The sequence below is a fragment of the Dromaius novaehollandiae genome, chromosome W (assembly GCF_036370855.1).
Source record: "Dromaius novaehollandiae isolate bDroNov1 chromosome W, bDroNov1.hap1, whole genome shotgun sequence".
In the NCBI taxonomy this organism is placed as follows: Eukaryota; Metazoa; Chordata; class Aves; order Casuariiformes; family Dromaiidae; genus Dromaius; species Dromaius novaehollandiae.
In genome coordinates this window covers 48,451,109-48,470,185 of record NC_088130.1, presented here as the reverse complement: position 1 = coordinate 48,470,185, position 19,077 = coordinate 48,451,109, and the positions used below count along the sequence as shown (strand labels likewise).

At 34.5% G+C, this 19,077-nt stretch overlaps 1 protein-coding gene across 6 annotated transcripts in view; it reads left to right on the top strand.

Moving 5' to 3' along the window:
* Positions 1 to 19,077, top strand: part of LOC112987041 (importin-11) — a 107,338-nt gene that overhangs the window by 38,911 nt on the left and 49,350 nt on the right. For all 6 annotated transcript variants that reach the window (XM_064500842.1, XM_064500843.1, XM_026106698.2 and 3 more), the window contains 9 exons: positions 597 to 702; positions 3,098 to 3,224; positions 4,310 to 4,343; positions 4,524 to 4,564; positions 5,682 to 5,798; positions 7,946 to 8,059; positions 10,872 to 10,987; positions 12,493 to 12,569; positions 18,955 to 19,034. In XM_064500842.1, the coding sequence (XP_064356912.1) occupies positions 597 to 702; positions 3,098 to 3,224; positions 4,310 to 4,343; positions 4,524 to 4,564; positions 5,682 to 5,798; positions 7,946 to 8,059; positions 10,872 to 10,987; positions 12,493 to 12,569; positions 18,955 to 19,034 (812 nt within the window). The remainder of the gene's footprint in view (positions 1 to 596; positions 703 to 3,097; positions 3,225 to 4,309; positions 4,344 to 4,523; positions 4,565 to 5,681; positions 5,799 to 7,945; positions 8,060 to 10,871; positions 10,988 to 12,492; positions 12,570 to 18,954; positions 19,035 to 19,077) is intronic.

Here is a 19,077-nt window from a genome sequence, read left to right as displayed (position 1 = left end):
AGCTACTGTTTTGCTTGACTTAAAAACTATACAAAGAATTTGCAAGATTTAATTTTAAGACATTTGCAAAATAGGACCTAAATCATTTTTTCTATGCACTTGGTGTCAGTCTTATCTGTTAGAAATGGTTATGCACAAATATGGTGCTTTTCTGTTGCATTTTTGTGAAACAAACCCACAATCTCTTCCTCTCCTTTCCTTTTCCCATCTGTAAATAAACTAACTGTTACACTTTGGAGATACTCTATCCATTTTATAAATAAGGAGATTTTATGGTGGAAGAAAAGCATTATCAGAGGCCTCTCATGGAATGATTCTTGCTGTTAGAATGAGATTTTCACTGGTGCTATGGCTTGTAACTGTTTTCAGAAGTCTATAAAGTTTTTCCTGTAGTATCTTCAACTAAAATTTTCTCCGGAATGCCCTTCACCACAGTCTGATGATACCTGTTTCCAGAGTACATATGTTAGTTTTGCTTTCTTTATTGCACTCTGGTGATATTAAAACATTTTTTTGGAAACTTTAGGCTGATAACTTAGAATTAACAATGAAACATTTAAGCAAATAACAAGCACAACTTTATTGTTTTTCCCCAGTGTATAATGCAGTTGGACTTGCTGCTTATGAACTGTTTGATAGTGTGGATTTTGATCAATGGTTTAAAAATCAACTACTATCAGAACTACAAGTTTCTCATAACAGGTAACCTTCTCATAACCTTAATGTCTTTTGTCTCTTGAATTATAAACTGTTGATATAAATTTGATAAGGTATAGTATCTAACAACTGCAGATCTGGGAAGGATTCAGTGTTTAAACATACCCACTAAATGAGCAGAGATATGTAAAGGCAATTGATACAGTCACAGAAATAATAGTGTTCCTGGAACTTATCTTGCTGTTCATAATGTGTGTCAATTACTGTGTGGTGGCTGCTTTCATAATGTTGTGTAAAAGTGTTATAAATCTGTCTTCTTACATGTATTTGGGTTGACTAAACTTTTTCAGCACATTTTTGCATTTAAAGAAAGATATTTTAGGCCTCCTGAGTCCTCAGAGCTCTTTAGGCAGCAAAGTCCCATTGAAATCTGTGGAAGTGATCTCTTTGAAAGTATAGCTTAGCCAAAATAGTGATATATTCTTCTTTACTGGCTCAAATATAAGCCCTGTATTGCACTCTTCAGTTAATTTTGCCAGCAACAAAGGAAGTAAGGGCAAATCAGGATTGTAAAGTTGACAAAGTGAGAATGATTGCAGGCTGATTTTATGTAAAGAATATTATGTAGTCCGTCTGCTAGGGGTTTACCTCCCCTTCAAGGTTTTCTGAACTTAGTTGGCCTTCATGTTGGGCACCTCTCTCTTCTTTAGTGAATATCATAGATATTTTGAAGGACCAGCTTTAGCATTTCAGTATAGACTGAGTTGTCTGTCACCACAACTGACTAGGAAGACAGCGTTCCTCCCAGTTCCTCAGGCTGTCCCTGTTCCCGCAGGGGAAGGACAGTAAATGCTAATATATACAATACCGTCATTGGATGACTTCCATATCATCCATGACCACCCCCCCCCCCCCCCCCCAAAAGAGCTGAAATTCAGATTAGTCCAGTAAAATGAAGCATGAGCTGATTTGTTTGCTGATACCATTGGGGCCAGTGTAACAGTCTCAAATGATTTTCCGAAAGGAGATGCCAGCCAGCTTCTTTAGTTCCAAATGCCAATTATAAGCATTTGCTTTACAAATACAGTTCAATTTAACGTATAGTGGAAAAGGCAATGGCTATGTGCTTATGTGAAGTGTTGTTTAGAACCGTTTTTGGTGTGATACTGTTTTGAAAACTGTCTAAGACTAGTCTCAAGAAAAAACTGTTGGTTTTTCTTTCAAGATTCTGATGTTTACATTTCTGATGTTTGTATATCGGCTATGAGTAGGCCAAGAACTGAAAAGTTACATCATCGCAATTGCTTGTATACTTAGAAGGAGGTGCATTAGTAAGGCAACGTATTGTGAACATCATGCTTATTTTGTAGAAAATGGGTTGTTTGTGCTTCACTGCCACTCAGTAAACATCAAGCAACAATGGTTTCTTACTTGTCACTAGCTTTGTGTGCTAGCCTAATGGACTGCTGTACATATGCTCCTTACACAGACTTTTGTGTTCTCACAAGGTGTACTTTGTTGTTAATCTTACAGGAACATTCAATAAATCATTTATTGAGGCTTCTTCACATTTAGCAACTTCTTCAGTTTAGATTGCTATCATGGTGGCTTGTAAGATAGAAATGGATCAAATGAAAAATACAGTAGGATAACAAGGCAAAATAGCTTGTTACTTAGAATTCCTTGGATAGGGTTCATCTTGCCTAATTTTATATATCTGCAAGTTAAACATTTAAATCTGAGCTAGTCTCCTTGGCCAACCTCCTTTATAATCAGCGGAGAGAAATAGTAGCTCCATAGAAGATTTTTTCTGAATCTTTGTTAAGCAGTTCAGCTTATTACTTTTCTTCTTTCTTCTTCCTGCTGACTTGAAAGCTGTTTAATGCTCTTGGTGTGGCAGTGATGGTGTAAGATTTGGTAATGTCAGTTCTTCTGAGAATATTTTTAGACTGATGACATGAAATATACTGGTAGTTGTTGTAATGCAGTAGTTAAGTTTGGATTTTATAAATTGTATCTGGCTTCAAAACTTGAGCATAAAAGGAGTTTCAAGAAAATTGCTGGAAAGTGTAGTGAAAATAGTTGAAGTCATGGTGACAATAGTAAATGGAAGATCTATTTTTAGTTTCTTTTATTTGTGCGTTGTATGCAGAATAAACTGTTTCTAGCAAGACCTTCAGGATTCAGTCCTTTAGGACAGAAGCTTTGCTTTCAGCCATACATTGGTGTTTCCTGAGTTTGCTAGTGAAAAAGTTTGATTTAAAAAAAATTTATACATTAAAATTTTGAAGTTAGTCTTTACAAACTAAATACTTTAAGAGTCTTGAGGAATAATATTTCCTTTTGTTACTAAGATTTCTCTTTTATCAAAGTATTTTAGAGAGGAAGGATAATGAATTAAGTGAGGTACAATGATTCTTTTTTTTACTCATTTTTAAAGGTATAAACCAATACGCCGACGAGTAATTTGGCTGATTGGACAGTGGATTTCTGTAAAATTCAAATCGGACTTGAGGCCAATGTTATATGAGGCAATTCGTAACTTGCTTCAGGACCAAGACTTAGTGGTAAGTATTTATAAATAGACATTTCATCTGTTTTTGCGAGACAAATGAGTAATCCAAAACATGCCATCCCTTATGTAAACTTAGTTGAAAACTTTAGAACATCACACGTTAAAGTCTATTGTGTCTCTCAAAAACAAAGATAATCTGTTGGGAAGTTGTGGAGGGGTTTTATTCCTGAAAATAAGGTCCAGGACGTGAAACAAACCCTTAGCATATTTTCTAGGTGATAGCTCTGTAGGTGGAAAAATGATTGGTGTTAGCAACCATCTACGTTTTGTGTAAGAAAAAAGTTTTGAAGCATCTTGACATAGATCATTCATAAACTCATGAATACTTCCTGTACAGAAAACAAGGTTATTTTGTGATGAAACAATATTCTGTATTGCAGAGAATAAGTACCAACATAGTTACCTTCTGCTGGCAGAAGCTAGTTCAGTGTGGTTCTCTGGTTTGAAGCCAGAATTTTAGCATACCAGCAGGTGAACTTGAAGTTGAGGAGTTTTGTTTAAAAAAAAAAAAAAAAAAAAAAAAAGTAAAGTAGCACCTAGAAAAAAGTTTTAGTTTAATATTAATAATTTGCAGTCTGACAGTTATTTCTGTGATTCTGGACAACTTTAGCCAGGCAGAGTGGATTTTGTGTCAGTGTGTTGTGACTGTTTTCAAAGTTAATGCTTCACAGACATCTATTTCTGCTAGCTTGAGTTTATCTATGATTCTGAGCTTTTTGAGTGACAGTGAGTCATAAGATAATCAGAGGTTAAACTCATTCTCCATTGCAACAGCTTTTATGACAGATTAGCTAGCTTCTTATTTAGGTCTTTCTTGACCTTTGTGAGGGTATTGCCTGAATAGTTTTTCCAGGTGTTATCATTTTGACATTGCCAAATAAACTTCAAGGGATTCTAAAACCAAAGTAAACAAAAATATGCTTGTGTTGAATTAACTAAATTTCTTAGAGGATGACAGAATACATAGGAGGATTCAATTGCCAAAATGATTATTGGTTTGCTATTTGAAGATTTTATGCTGATAATCAAAATATTTAATGGAGGTAAATGTGATGGTTCCTGACTTTTGTCTTTCAGGTCCGTATTGAGACAGCTACAACACTGAAGTTAAATATCCTTCTCTTAAGATGTTTGATAAGTTCTTAATTCAGAGTTACTGGAAAATAAATGATTTTGCAGTTACTAATGAATTCTTCACCCTACAATTGTCATGTAGCCATACTGTATTTGCTTATTCAATCTCATATCTATTTGTCAGTCATTATTCAATTTTTCCTTAATGATTGTTTACCTGTAGATGACTTCGAATTCAGAACTGACCAGTTCTTACCGGTAAGAGCATTTGCATGGGAGTATTCTGATGAGCAGATTCTTAGAAGCAAGGCAGGAAAAGATCATTTCCAAGTTCATTTTAAACCGAACTATTCAGTAATCAGTATATCTTTTTTTAATCTTCATTGGATAAAATGTCTAATGACTCCACCTGCCTCTGTTAAGGTTGTTAATGTGCAATTTACAGATATGCAGTTCAAAATGTCTCAGTATTATGAATATTACAACTTGCTACAGTTGTCTTTAGTACTAGATGCAACATGTGCTCCCAGATGCTAAGTTTTTCCTAGCATGAATGCTGTCTTTAACAAATAAGTCTCCTCATCAGTGTTACTTCGTCTCCAGTATGAGTGTTCCAAATACCATTTTCAAATCTGCTGTTTCACATGTATGTTAAATGTAGATGTATGATTATAATAGTGTCTTCTGAATATAGAAGAACTTTCTTGTTCTCCTATTTTGATGTTCTTTGCAGTGGTGATTAGTGCTGGCATTACATAAACAGTGAAATACTGGCTGTAAATACAGCAAAGATTTATTTCGGTCTCTCAAATTTACCAGCTGTTTTTTGTTCTGATTTGAGTATTGCCTCCATGTTGATCACAGTTCTTTTGGGAGCAGACTAGATGAAAATGCAAAGTGCATCAGCAGGAATTTCTACAGTCTACGTTGTCTACACTGGAATTGTTTAAGATGCCTTTTTCAGTTCAAAATCTGTATTTTATTTATTGACCCAAAAGCTGGAAGAGTTTATACCTCTGCTATGTCTCTATAAAGTGCTCTTTCTGGAGGAATGGCTTTTGACTTTACAAAATCTTATCTGTGAAGTCGTGTTTATACTACTTAAAACATGAAAATCATATGTGCTGAAATAGGTCACGTGCTTGAACTGTTACACAAGAGTGTCTCTAAATTTTTTTTATAATCTCCTTTAGGCTGTGAGTGGTTAATATGCATTTTCCAAAAGAAAGACAGGCATTTTGCACATTCTGCAGATGTCATTCAAGGTGCATAGAAGTCTTAGGTCAGTGCTGTAAGCATATGGGAATAGTTACTGATTCATATCACTAATTTTATTTCTAATGGTCTAATCTGTAGTTGTTTGTTTTTCTTTTAGTATCTGGAATCCATGTTTACACTGCTCTTTCAGCTGCTTCAAGAAGTTACAGAATGTGACACCAAAATGCACGTTCTTCATGTTCTGTCTTGTGTGATCGAAAGAGTCAATATGCAGGTATTTTTTTGTGGACTTTAAAGTGTAGCTTTATATTAATGACACAGAGGATTCCTCAGTTGAGTGTTTTTGTCCTATACAAAAATAATAGAAATTTCTTTGATTAATAGAGAAGTTATTGTTATGGTTGACACCTACATTATTTATTTTACTTGGTCTTCTCAGTTCCCACTGATCTCTTTTGCATAATGTGATCTTACTCTTCTTAATTCTTTTCTTAATTTGCTGTGGGTTTTTTGCAGTGATTTTGGGAGAACAAAATGAATTCATCTGCTTATTTTAATGCAGTTCTTGCAAACTTTCTTTTCAAACTTCTGACTAATTATCTCTTCTTACATCTGAACTATAATTTTTACTGAACCTTACGTATTGGAGACATTTTTTTGGTGGCAAAATGCTTAGGGACTGTGCAGTTAAATTCCTAATTTCTTTTTGGCTCTGATATGAATTGGGATTACCTATAAAGCACTATCCTTAGCTACATACAAAGGTTTCAAGTTCAGGTTATCAATTTTGAGGGCTTCCTACTTACTGTTAAAGTATATTTTTCAGCTTAAACATACAGAAACTGACAGTTTGTGCAAAAATGAATTGTTGACTGCTGTTGTCTTTTTTTTTTTTTTTGTGGTAGTACTGTAATTAAGACAGCAATAATGCATGGTTTGAAGCTTATCTCCTCTTTTTACAAGTAATCCTGTCTTAGAGCCAAATGTAGTTTTTCTAATTGTCCCTTGTAGGAAAAGTCAACATGGGAGCAGGTTCCCTTGCGTTTTAGATTACCTAGAGAAGTAAGAGGACAACAAGGTTAAATAATGGCCTTTAAGTCTATTGAGGGTAATTTATGATTAAAACTTTTGAAGACAAGAATTAACTTTTCATTGTAGAAAAAGTTAGAGTATTAGGAGCCTTTGGAGGTCATCTAGTTCGACCCCTACTCAAAGCATGCTTAAGTTCAGACGTTGTTCAGGACCTTTTCCAACTGAGTTTTGAAAATCTCCAAGGATGGAGATTCTTCAACCATTGTTTTGGAGCAAAATCTTTGCATTTTATTATAATTCTAATATTATAATTCGTAACCAACTTACTGAACTAGAATTTGCTGAGAAGCAGCACATGGCTTGTCGCTTCTGTTTCAAATTGTATATCATGCCTCATTGAAATCAACACTTGTCTTCATTTTAAATTTTAATCTAGATGTGACTATTAATATCTGCAGTTGAAGTTGATAAAAACACAATAGAGAGGCAAAATCAGTGAAATATATTTTCACTCTTTTTGAAAACTTCTTGGATTAAAAATTAAGTGATCTTGCTGTTTAGAAAATATCCTTTTATTATTTAAAAATTCATATACATGAAAGTACAGTTTTAAGCTCCTCACGTACAGCTACTGAAACGAATATGAAAGATTAGCATAATATCAGAGCAAGAATGTACTATTATAGCCAGAATTTTTAGGAATCACTGAACATCTGATTCTTAAGTCTTACACAAAACAAAAATCTAAATTATGAATTGCCCTGCTGTTATAGATATCAATTGAATAAAAGTGCACTTAAAATGTGGATTAGATAATTTTTTGTTGTTACTTGAAACAGGGATTTTGTGGTGCTTTACAGCAGTTCTGTTGTTTCCAAAGTATGATGGTGGTAAATGTAATGTCATATAATAGCTTCAGATTAGCATCCTGCTGTGGATACTTGATCTGTTTGAAAATTTCTTGATGAGTGGCATTCTGCAACAACATTTATTTTTACTTTTAAGGATTTTTTTTTAATTTTTTTTTCTGGTCTTAGAGAATGCAGTTATTCAGTAATCCTGTCTAAGTGGAAAACAGGGTCATATGAAAACATCTTCAGTTGTCAAAATACAAGTATTGTTTGTTCCGTATATACTACTTAAGCCTTATCATTTCACAAATGTCAGCATAATTATTATATTATTTTCAAAAAACTATAGAGTCAGAAGTCATTCTGGTCATATAGTATGGAATATGGTGTTGTAGGAGGGGGAAAGAAGAGTACATTAAAGCAAATTGTATTTCTGTTGTGACAAAAGCAGCTCCTAAATCTTTCAAAAGCTAAGCCTAGGATAAATTAATGGCCTTGTTTCATGCCTTAAGACACAAATTTATGTTCTGAATTTCAGATACGACCATATGTAGGATGTTTGGTTCAATATTTACCCCTCCTTTGGAAACAGAGTGAGGAGCACAATATGCTACGATGTGCCATTCTAACCACCCTAATCCATCTTGTTCAGGTAAGGTGTGAAAATTCCATTAATGGTGCCAATATCTCTTCCAGGTCTTTCTCATACATGCTTACATGTTTAGTAAATATATATTTTGTTGGCAAAAATAAGATATATTTTGATTTTATAGAGTATTTTCAAATGTTGTTCAGTCTTGTAATAAAAATGTGGTACTCTGATTGTGGAGACAAACATTTCAGTAAAAACAGTTCAGTGACGTTTCATTAAAAACGGGGGGGGAAATGCCTGAATTCTGGAGGCTGCTTCTTTGGTTGGTTTTGTAGTCTTAGAATCATACCTCCTTTGGTGTCTGTGGAAAACAGCTCATTCTGGCCTTTATTTCCCAAAAGGCATTAGGAGTATCGATATCTTCTTACAAATATTATGTATAGTTCAGACTTTATTCTGCAACGTAGTCCTACCCATTTCCTTGTTGTGTTCCATTCATTACCTCTCAGGGATGTGGATTTTCTGTTTCAGTTGCAAAAATTCTGTGAACATGAGACATTTCAAAATCATAGACTGAGATATGGGCCACCGCAGTAAGGTTTGCTGTGATGCCTTTGTATTTATTCTTTAAATAAGATTAGTATCAAATATTTACGTATTTGTTTAAATCCTAACCATTAGGTTTAACGTCTCTCGAGATATATTTTGACATTAACTACTTTTAGGTCATCTTGTTTCTTTAGAATTCCAAACTTTTCATTGTTACCTGTTTTACTATTACCTTTTTACCCCATAACTTTTAATACCTCTAACATCTTTTTGCAGTGATTGCTACAACATTTTTATATAGCATATGGAAAAAAATACTTTATTTTATTCCTCCTGAAATTTCCTGGCTTTTAAGACATTCTCTTCCCCTTGTGAGTTATGAAACAGATAATAAAAGGTCCAATCCGCCTGCTTTGTTATAGGAAAGACTTTTATCACATCTACAGTTATTTGTATTCCAATCTTTTTGATTTTTTTCTTCTTTTGAGAATTTGTTTCTGCCCATGTCTCTTTAACTACACTTGAATGTCTCATTTTTCAATGTTTATTTTAAAGTGTAAAGGTCAGAACTCTAAAAATGTCTTTGGGCAGGTACTGCTATCACCCTGTCTTTTCTCATGACTAGGGCTTCTTAGTGCTATAGTAATTCTGAGGATAGAGGTGAACATAGTGATTCTCAGGTCCATTTTTTTTCTGTCAATTTCATAGACTTTTTGTAGACCTGTCTGTAGCAGGAAACTGTTTTTCTTGCCAGAATATATTGCTTTGCCATACTATATTAATCAACATTAGGTTGTTCATTTAGCTAAGTCTGTTTAGTTCACGAGAGCTTCTTACAGCTCTCAAAATTCAAAGAAGCCAGATAACTTTGAGCCCCAGGTTTTCCTACATAGCACTAGTAACTATATTAAGCAACATTGTGTCAAGAATGGAAGTTGCTGGTAATTTGTAGCCAAATAAGTTTTGTTCTTTGGGTAGCTTCCATTCAGGATAGTACTTTGCTACCCTGCTTGTCTATACATGTATGATGAACTCCCTAATTCTTCTGAAGGCTCACTATAAGTACCTTGTCAGAAAATTTTTGAAAGCCTATCAAAATTACTAGCTGCTTGCTTTATCCAGAGATAGGAGTTGAAATAAATTAACTGAATTTCTTGTCAGTAAGGGAAAAGATCTCAGTATCAATAAATAATCTTTAAATTTGAAATATCTAAGAATGTGTGATCACTGTCAATAAAAATGCAAATAAGATGTAGTAAGTTACTGAGAAAAGAGTAAAGAATAAAACTGAGTATATGGTTATATTGCCTGTAGATCTAGAGATGCTCTGCTTTTAGAGAGTCAATTGGCTGATAGTATGTCATCCAGAAAACAGGTTGAAAGGAAGTTTCTCTCTGTTTTTATATGCCCCAGCCCTTTCTCTGAAGCTCCCCCCAAGAAGAGCATTCATCAATTCAGGCTACATACTTACAGAAGCATATCAAAATTATTCCAGAAAGAAGCCTTAGCTGAGAAATGTCAAATAATTTTAAGTGTTAATGATTCCAAAAATAGTAATTATGCCAAAGCAGATTTCTTGCTTCAACTATTCTTGTTTCACTTGAGTAGTAATATCACAAAATAACCAGTTGTTTCTAATGTAATAATTCTAGTCTTTGTAAGATTAGTTTTAATTTATTATTAGTTTCAACAATAATTACCTTATTTTCACAAATTAGTTGTATTTTATTATTAAATGATTGTTGAAAAAATTCTACACTGTCCCCTTGGGTAGATATTTTTCTACATCTCAGATTCAGTGATCACTTTAAAAAGAAAAAAAAAAAGGAAAAAACAAAATAAAACACATTGTCACCAGTATATGAATCTTTGTTAAGAAACAAATACAAACCTTTCTCCTGATTCTTAGAACATATCAGAAGATTTAGGATGTAATAATGTCCAAAGAGTAATTTTCTGCCTCAGTCTTTAACACTTTTTATTCAGCATTTAGTATTTATTAGAGCTGTGACTTTTTCTAGAAAGAAAACAACCAAAGAATGTTTTAGAAATGTGTTGTTTATAACTTTTCCTTGCAGACCATTGATAAGCTTCTTGTTCTAAAGTAACCTTTCTCAAGACTTGTTGAAAGTTAAGGAGTATCCAATTGTAAATGCTTTTTTTTTTCTATGAAAGGGATGTAATCCAATATTTGATTTCTTGAATGCCCATTTAAACTATGTAACTAGAACAGCATCATAGATCTTTATCAATGCTATTCTTGAAATACTTTTTGCAAGTTTTTCTTTTATAGGTGTTTTACCATTTTTATTTATTCTTATAGGGACTGGGAGCAGACAGCAAAAATCTCTATCCTTTTCTACTTCCAGTTATTCAGCTAAGTACAGATGTTTCCCAGCCTCCGCATGTCTATCTCTTGGAAGATGGTTTAGAATTATGGTAAGAGTGTTCTTCATCAAATTCTAATTTTAAAACTTATTTTTATCCCCAGGAAAAAACAACATCATTTAACAAAGGCTTTGACTGTTTTAAACATTTATATATTCTAGGTATCTCACCCTGACATCATCTATTTCATACCTTTTCTCATAAAAGGGTGTGGTTAGGAAGTTGACAGAAGAAGCACAACTGGAATTAACCAGTTGAGTAGGAAATCCATTTGTAGGCGGTTTCACAACAAAACTGGATTTTGCTAGATAATGAACAGTAAGGTGAAAAGTCTGGAGTCACTACAATGTTATTGTTGAGTTAACTATTTGGCATACTTTGGGAGCACAATAATCCGTTGATTCTCAGAGCTGGACACAATAAAATACTGGAGAAGTAATCTTCCAAAATGCAAACTGTCTGATGACTGAACTAAAACAGTGAGTGGCAATGTGATCCATCTATCAGGATGTTAATTTGCTTATGTTTGTGGTACAGCTGAACTCTAAAAGGAAAAACAGTTATTCAGACATCCAGTACATCTTTCCTGCAAATAGGTATATGTTCACTTCATTTTGAAATAGCGAGGTATTCCTTTGATCTAGATTATAGATAGGCATTTGAATTACAAATACTTAGCCTGCAAATGCTCTGTTTTATCTGAAGCAAAACTAAGATTTAAAAGGCTTTTGGTGGTGGGGGAGCTACTCTGAAGTATGCGATCTTGAAGAAATTTAAGCTAGGGGCATTTCTTGTGTATCAGTTCAGAACTTTTATAGTTTCTTGATCTGATCTTGAGGGATTTATTCACATGCCTATGCAGAAGAGTGTATATAAGCTTTTTTTTAAAAAAGATTTCCTGGAGCATCAGGATGGAGCTGGCAGACAAGGCCAGGACTTGCAGGGCTCTATCTGCTTCCTCAAAAAGCAGCTGGAGGCCAGTTGAGATAATTCACATCGCCTAAAATATTACTTAGATACCATAATCCTACACCTAAGCTCTGAGAACAAACTGGAATGTGGTGGTGGCATTTTTCTGTGTGGTGTGTTTTTTGTTGCTTTCTAAACATAAGCACTTGGTTTATAATTAGTGTTTTTCAAACCACAGGAATTTTAAATTGATACAAGCAGTGTTGAGCATATGGCTGTTTGGTTGCCACAGCTCCTTGGAGGTCTCAAATGCTCCAAGTTTTGTTCCTGTACACTGAATATTCTTCTCTACCAGCCTTATTTGTGTTCTGCCCTGGTTGCTGAAGTTGGATCCTTAAACATTCCCACTGCTGCATTTTTGAGGATACATTGTTTTTAGTAGTGTGGAAATGTTTTAGTTTTCTTACATTACCAAGGCCTATGCCTATACTAACGGTCAGGTTGTAATTTGAAATGTGGGGCAAGCAGTCGTTACTGCTTTTTTGAAGATTGTATACATTGTTACTAGGAGTTTACAGTGCTTTACATCTGTCAAAATTATTACGCTCTGTTTGTAGGTCATCTAATTTCACTTTATCTATTCTTAGGTTAGTAACGTTGGAGAATAGTCCATGTCTTACACCTGAGCTCCTGAGAATATTTCAGAACATGTCTGCCCTTCTCGGTGAGTCTTTTACTAACAAAATTTCCAATATTCTTTCAATGGCCATTGTTGTTCATGTTCTTCAAGGAACGTTATTGTAGCTGCAAGAACTAAATGGTTAGCAAAATTGTTACTATTCAGAAATCAAGAATAGGGTTTTTGTTCAGCTTTCCCATCTTCTTTATTTGTTGTGTACTTACCGTAATGATTTTTTAAAACAAACTGAAGCTGCTTTCTACCCAGAAGATGAAACAAACTTTATCAAAGTAGAACTGGTTTTTGGTTTATAAACAAAGCTTCTAATTTTGGACTCATTGAGGTTGCTGGTGGTTTTGCTGTAGATTTCAAGGTTTTATTCAAATGTTTTAGTTCATTGATTAGTGTCCATGATCTTCTCTACAAAAAGTATTACTTTCTTTCTTAAATTTATAGGCACCTCTATGTGGAAAATTTGCAATCGCCATACATATGCTCAATGTTAATGCTATTAAAATGCAGTGCTAACCGAAGCTGTTTAGCTGCAAACCTATATTTTGGCAGAATTAAATTAAGAAATGTCGTAGCTCTATTGTGTGTGCATTTTCTAACCTTATTTAAAAAGGAGGGGAGGGGGAAAATTGCTTTATTTCATACACAGGTGCCCCATGAAATCTGTTTAGTTTTTGTAGAAGTCCCTGAGATTTTTATCACCAAGTGTGCTGGGGTTTACTGATGTTGATTATATGGAATATTTGCTTATTCTGCTTACAACCAGAATGATGATTTCTAGTCTGAAGAACTGAAATCTCCATTGTTAGCTTTTCCATTATTCAGTTAACAAGTTAGATGTTTTCCAGCTACCTAAGTATGTCTTTTCTGTAAATGTATCAGTTGAGCAGCACTGAAATTGAAAGCTGTAGTTTTGCTTGAGTTGTTGACAAAATATAAACTTACTGATGATGGTTGAGATTCAGTGCTTAGGAAACGTGAATTTTTGTTTTGTAACTAATGAGAATATAAAAATATTAAAACTTGTTTCTTATATTTTTTTGTTTAATGAAAGTTCCATCTGTGCTTTTGTAGATTGTGGAGCTAATAGTTACAGCAAATGGTTTTTTTCTGAAGAAGTTTTTATAAAAATTACCGAAGTTTTGGCATTTTAATTGGTCATTAATTTCAGCACTTCACATTTTTTTCTGACCTAGGGTTAATAGATCATTGCATCACAGTGGGTAGGCTCTAGAGGAGGCCTCTTGTTTCTCTGTGTATACTAGATCTAATGAATAAACTTGGAGAAAGCAGCATTTTGCAGTGGTTTTAGTATATGAGACCAGATCTACCTGATAAGTTCTGTAGCTACGAAATACTTACTGTTTGTCTTCATTCTGTCTGCTACTAACACAGAACAAAGAGGAGGAAGGGTTGGTGCATAGATATGGATTTGCTACAAAAAGCTAGCACTATATAAATGGTTATGATTTTCATAGCTGCATCACACTGCCACTCGTGTTAAATTCAGAATGTGTATTTGTCGTTTGCTTACAGTTGTTACTGCTATTTTATCCCCACCCTGTCCTCTCCTGCCCTCACAGGTATTGCTTTCCACACAGTCATAGGTATGATCTGAAATCTCTGCATGCTCTTCTAACAAAAGGTGGAGATATTAAGAAATCTACACTTGCAACGATTTTGTTATTTTTCTGAATAGAGACTGAAAGTTGCGATACTTCCGGGGGGGGGAGAGACAATTCACAGAAGGGTGTTTATTGTTCTGGGAAATGAACTGATAGAGCAAGAAATGATGTTGATAATGTAAATAGTACAGTTAGGCAGTGTCTTCCATAAGAGGAAGCTTCAAACACGTATCTCAAATCATTTCTGTCACTAGGAGTAGGTAGGAGTAGGTTTGGGTTGTGGAACTTACTATTGTTTTCTTAGTGTGGAAGGTTGAATTTGAATATTCTGATAGCCCAGATTATAATTTTTATAGTTAATTTACAGATTTTTTTTTTTCTTTTATCAAGTGTGGAGTGGGACGGAGAAAACAGACAGCAGCCTTTGCAATGTATAATCATAGAGCAATTTCTTTATACAGTCTTCTGGTACTGCTTCACCACTTGTATTCACCACATAGTATTTCCATCCAATACCCCTCAGGCACTATTGATTCACTATACTTGTAAAAGGGATCTTATACCTAAATCCAATGCAACAACCCAGTTTAAGCTGTGGTGCCTTTCAGAAAGATATATATTGATCAGTGATGACTGTAATTCAATCTAAGCTCTATACTGAAGTTTCTCTAATATGTGAGTAGCAGCATTCATTTGAAACTTCCCATATTTAAAAGCAAATCTGTCTTCCCCTGTTCTTCCCACCCTTATGACATAGCAAACTACCCTGTCCTGACGGTTGAGATGCAGAAATCCATTTAGATTTTGAGATCTTTTCGCTGGTGTCCTGTGTGCCTTGACTCTCTGAGACAATGTAAATGAAAACTCAACTTTCTGTAAAACTAGTCCCTGGCAAGGTCTGCCTCACACTGTTTCTCGTTCCACCTGAAGTTATCAGAGTGGGAGCCAAAAGGCAGATCTTGAGGTGAAGATAAGTTCTGAATAGATGGTTACCTTGCTTATGTCTTTCAGGGGGGGAAAAAGAAACTAGATAGAGAAAACGCTTTAGTTGAAAGTACAGTAGAAGGAGATGAACAGAAGTGTCCTGTAGTTTAATTTCTTCTTACTAGCTGCAATTGCTCTAATGTGCAGGTTATGGTTATGGCCTTCAGAGACAGTGTGCTATTTGAACTAGAAGAGCTGGAGGAAGGGAGGGAGGGAAGTTCATAGATGAGATTTCTGGGGACCTCATAGAGCAGACTCTGTCCTGCTGAATGGGAGGAAATGGATGGGGTGAAATGTCATCAAACTGAGAGAGGAAGAAGTCTGTAAACACTTTATCTTCCTGCTCTTCACCACGAGATAAAGGCATTTTAAAGCCTTGAACCAACGAAACTACTCAGATGCATTCATACAATAGGTGACAAAGTACTGTGGGATTTGAACAGTACACATAAATAGACATAGTGCAGCTTTGATAGCTCCAATCCAAAGGGACTGTGGAAAAATAAAACTTGTACTAACAATTTATATAACATTGGATTGGTTGTGTTTAAGGGACTACAGAAAGTAGCTGTAGAGGCTTGGGGTTGTTGGTTATTCATTATGTTGTAGCTTTTGCATTGAATTAGTTGTCTTTGTGGACAAGGTCATGGGGGACTTGGTCGAAACTTTTTTTTTAGTAAGACTGTACACAGTTTTTTTTTCTTTTTCCAGAAAATTCAGGAAGAAGTGTACAGCGATAGATTCCCAGGTTGTCATTCAGAACCCTTAAATGCTGTTTGAGCATCTAATATTTCCCATTTGATTTAGGAGTTCCACTTAACTGTCAAAGTAAAAAAAACAAAAAAACAAAAAAACAAAAAAACAAAAATACCCCCTTGATTTATGATACTTTTTTCAGGGGGCAAGGGGGCACAGTATGTTTTCTTCAGCAAAGTGGTATAAAACTGAATGAGATTGTGCCCTAAGTATTTCTGGCAGTTTTTAAAGTGTGCCCTTTATATCAGTTCCTAGAAAGGCACTGCAGTGTTTTGTGCTTCTGTTGATGAATGCATGTTTAGATGACTACAAATGAATGTATGTCATCTATTACACAATTTTTTTTTTCTTAAGTGCTCTTAAGGTGCTTACCAAGATGTGTACTCCACAAGTCCTTGCTTATCTGATTGCTTCCTGGCCTACCAGTAATACCTTAGAAACCTGAAATTTGAAGATCTCTATGCTGTTTTCTCTCATGCTTTCTCTGCTGGAGGTGATTCTTTCTTATTGTCATATACATTATTTCTCCCTTTCAGGTATTTTTCTCTCTCTGAAAGAGCTTTTCTTATCTATTGCAGGATACTAGTACAGTTGAACTCAATGTGAGAGGTGTCATCCAAATCATTTGATTTGTATCTTAAATTAATCAATGCTGTTCTTAGATCATAAATGTACAGCAGTAGAGTGTTAAATTTGATACGAAAAATTGATTTTGCTTGCATAACTGACATTCTTTCAGAGATCATGGTACTTTCACTAATGTACAGTCATAATTAACAGCATAATCCTCATTTTTAGTCTTCATATCAGCACTGTTAATGTTTAAATTCTGTTGAAATATTGTTATTCCATAGAGGGTTTGCAGAGGTTTTCATCTGTTTCTTAGTGCAGCAGGTTGAATAATGTGAAATGAAGGAACATACTAGTTCTCTGAAGATGGATGCACTTCTGCAGCAAGATTTAAGGCTTAAAATGACAGCTGAAGCTGATACAATTTCAGATTGGGAATACAGTCAAAATCAAGAGATACCTGATTCAAGATGTATCAGGTTTAATGTGCCTATGCTATACTCGTAAAAATGGTGGCAATAAGCAGGTTACTGAAACTGGAATAATTCCTCTGGTCCCCAACAAAACCCAAAGCAGGCAAACAAATTCAAACAAGGAGAAAGAAAGAAAGGAAAAAAAAAAAAAAAAAAAAGAAAAGAAAAAAAAAAAGGAAGATGAGTATGATTTAGAAAAAACTCAGCAAGAGAATTACTGTGTTATTGGTTTCTAAAGTAATCAGCTGAAGACTGGATATCTTTCTAGACAAGTGCTTTCTGTAAACACTGAGCATCATGCACAGATGAGTGGTTGAAATTCTGTATTTTCCTAGATGCTTTTTATCTTTATTTCAGGCCAGGGGAAAAAAAAAACTTATTCATTGTAATTCTGCTACTCAAATTGTATTACATAGGTAAGTATCAGTTATTGAAAGCTTGGTACGTTTATTTAATCCTTTGGTCATTTATTGATTGTTTATTTAACATTTCATCTACTATGTCAGTATCTGGAACTTAAAATACAGTTATATTTAGTAAGAAAAAACAGGACACCTCCAAGGAGAATTCAGTAATTTCAAAAAAAAAGTCGTACAGTACTAGTAATATGCTACTAATGCTAATATATGTATATATAGAGAGATATATATTAAAAAATATATAAATATAATGGAATCTTTTGATGAGGTTATTGGATGGATAGGTGGAAATCCATCACTTTTCAAGTCAAGATATTTAGCTATTCCAAAAAAGTGACAATAAGACATCACCTGTCAAAGTACTGTGATACAAAAGTACTCATGAATTCAAGACTATCCAGTAGCCACGTCAGATAACAAGAAGCCTTAATGTTCTTTCCAATGCAATAAAAAAAATTACCAAACTCTTAAAACTCCTCAGAACTCTTCAGATGTTATAATGAAAAACTAATCATAGTTTCTGTCACAGGATATTTTCTGTAGAATTTTTTGTGTCTTTTCTTGTGACTAGTAGTACTTACACATTTTGGTGTATACTGCATTCATTTAACCATGTTAACACCTATGAAGTCTTAGCCAGCTGTTGCCGTTTGTTTAGCCTGTTGAGGAATTTTGTTTAAAACTTAAAATACTTTTGTGTTGTTAGTCCATTTTTTTTTAATTGAAATGTTACTTAAAGGTGGTAGAGAAGATGTTAACTTACTTTACTAAGAATAGTCTGTGTCCCAAACTGCTTTTAAGAAAATTTGAGGTTTTGGGGTTTCTGTTTCATTTTTAGACAATGAGGGCTGTTGGCTTTCTGCACTAGTGTCAAACAATATATGAGACTTTGAAACCTTTGGTTTTGCTGTTTACAGTTGATGTAGGGTGATTTTTTTCTTTTTTTTTTTTCTTTTTCTTTTCCCCTTAACAATGTTTCAGCTTTCAGCCTGAGGACTTGCCTTTTTTCTCTTTTCTTGAAACTGCAGCTCTATGCTATCTCCTGTATGTATCAGTCTCTTAAGTCCGCATGCTTTCCTTGCTTGAAATCTTCAAGGTATGGCTGAAAGCTCAGTGCATTTTGGTTCAAAAGCTCAATGCCGTTTGATGTGGCATCTAGCTCAGACAACCAGAACTGCAGTCTTCCTTTCACTAGTCAGCATTTACTGGCACAGACTGTAAGAGGTTTATCATTTATCAGCAATTAGAAGTCTCTTAAATATGTTTCATGTGTTCCATGTTTAATATGTTCTTAGCACTCTAATACACCCAAAACTTGATTTTTCTTGATTAGCATTGGCTATTGAGGTGATACAGAATTTCTTGTGCTCCATTTGAGGACATGATAGCTGTTATCTTCCCCATTTTTTCTGTTACTGTCTCTGGCAGTGAGAGAGAACCTGAATGGTACTGAACCGAGCATAACTTTTCTTTTATTTGTAGGCATCTGGCACTTACAAGCCATGTGAGGAGAAAGGCATTTAGAAGTGAATTACTTCAGTTGTATTTTGATTTATTGATGAGATTCTTAATTGTAATTTCTTTTTTCCAGAGCTGAGTTCAGAAAACCTCAAAAACTGCTTTAAGATCATCAATGCTTATATTTTCTTATCATCATCTGAATTTTTACAGGTACGTTACCATTGTGTAAAGCTTCCTTCCTTCCTTATTGTCC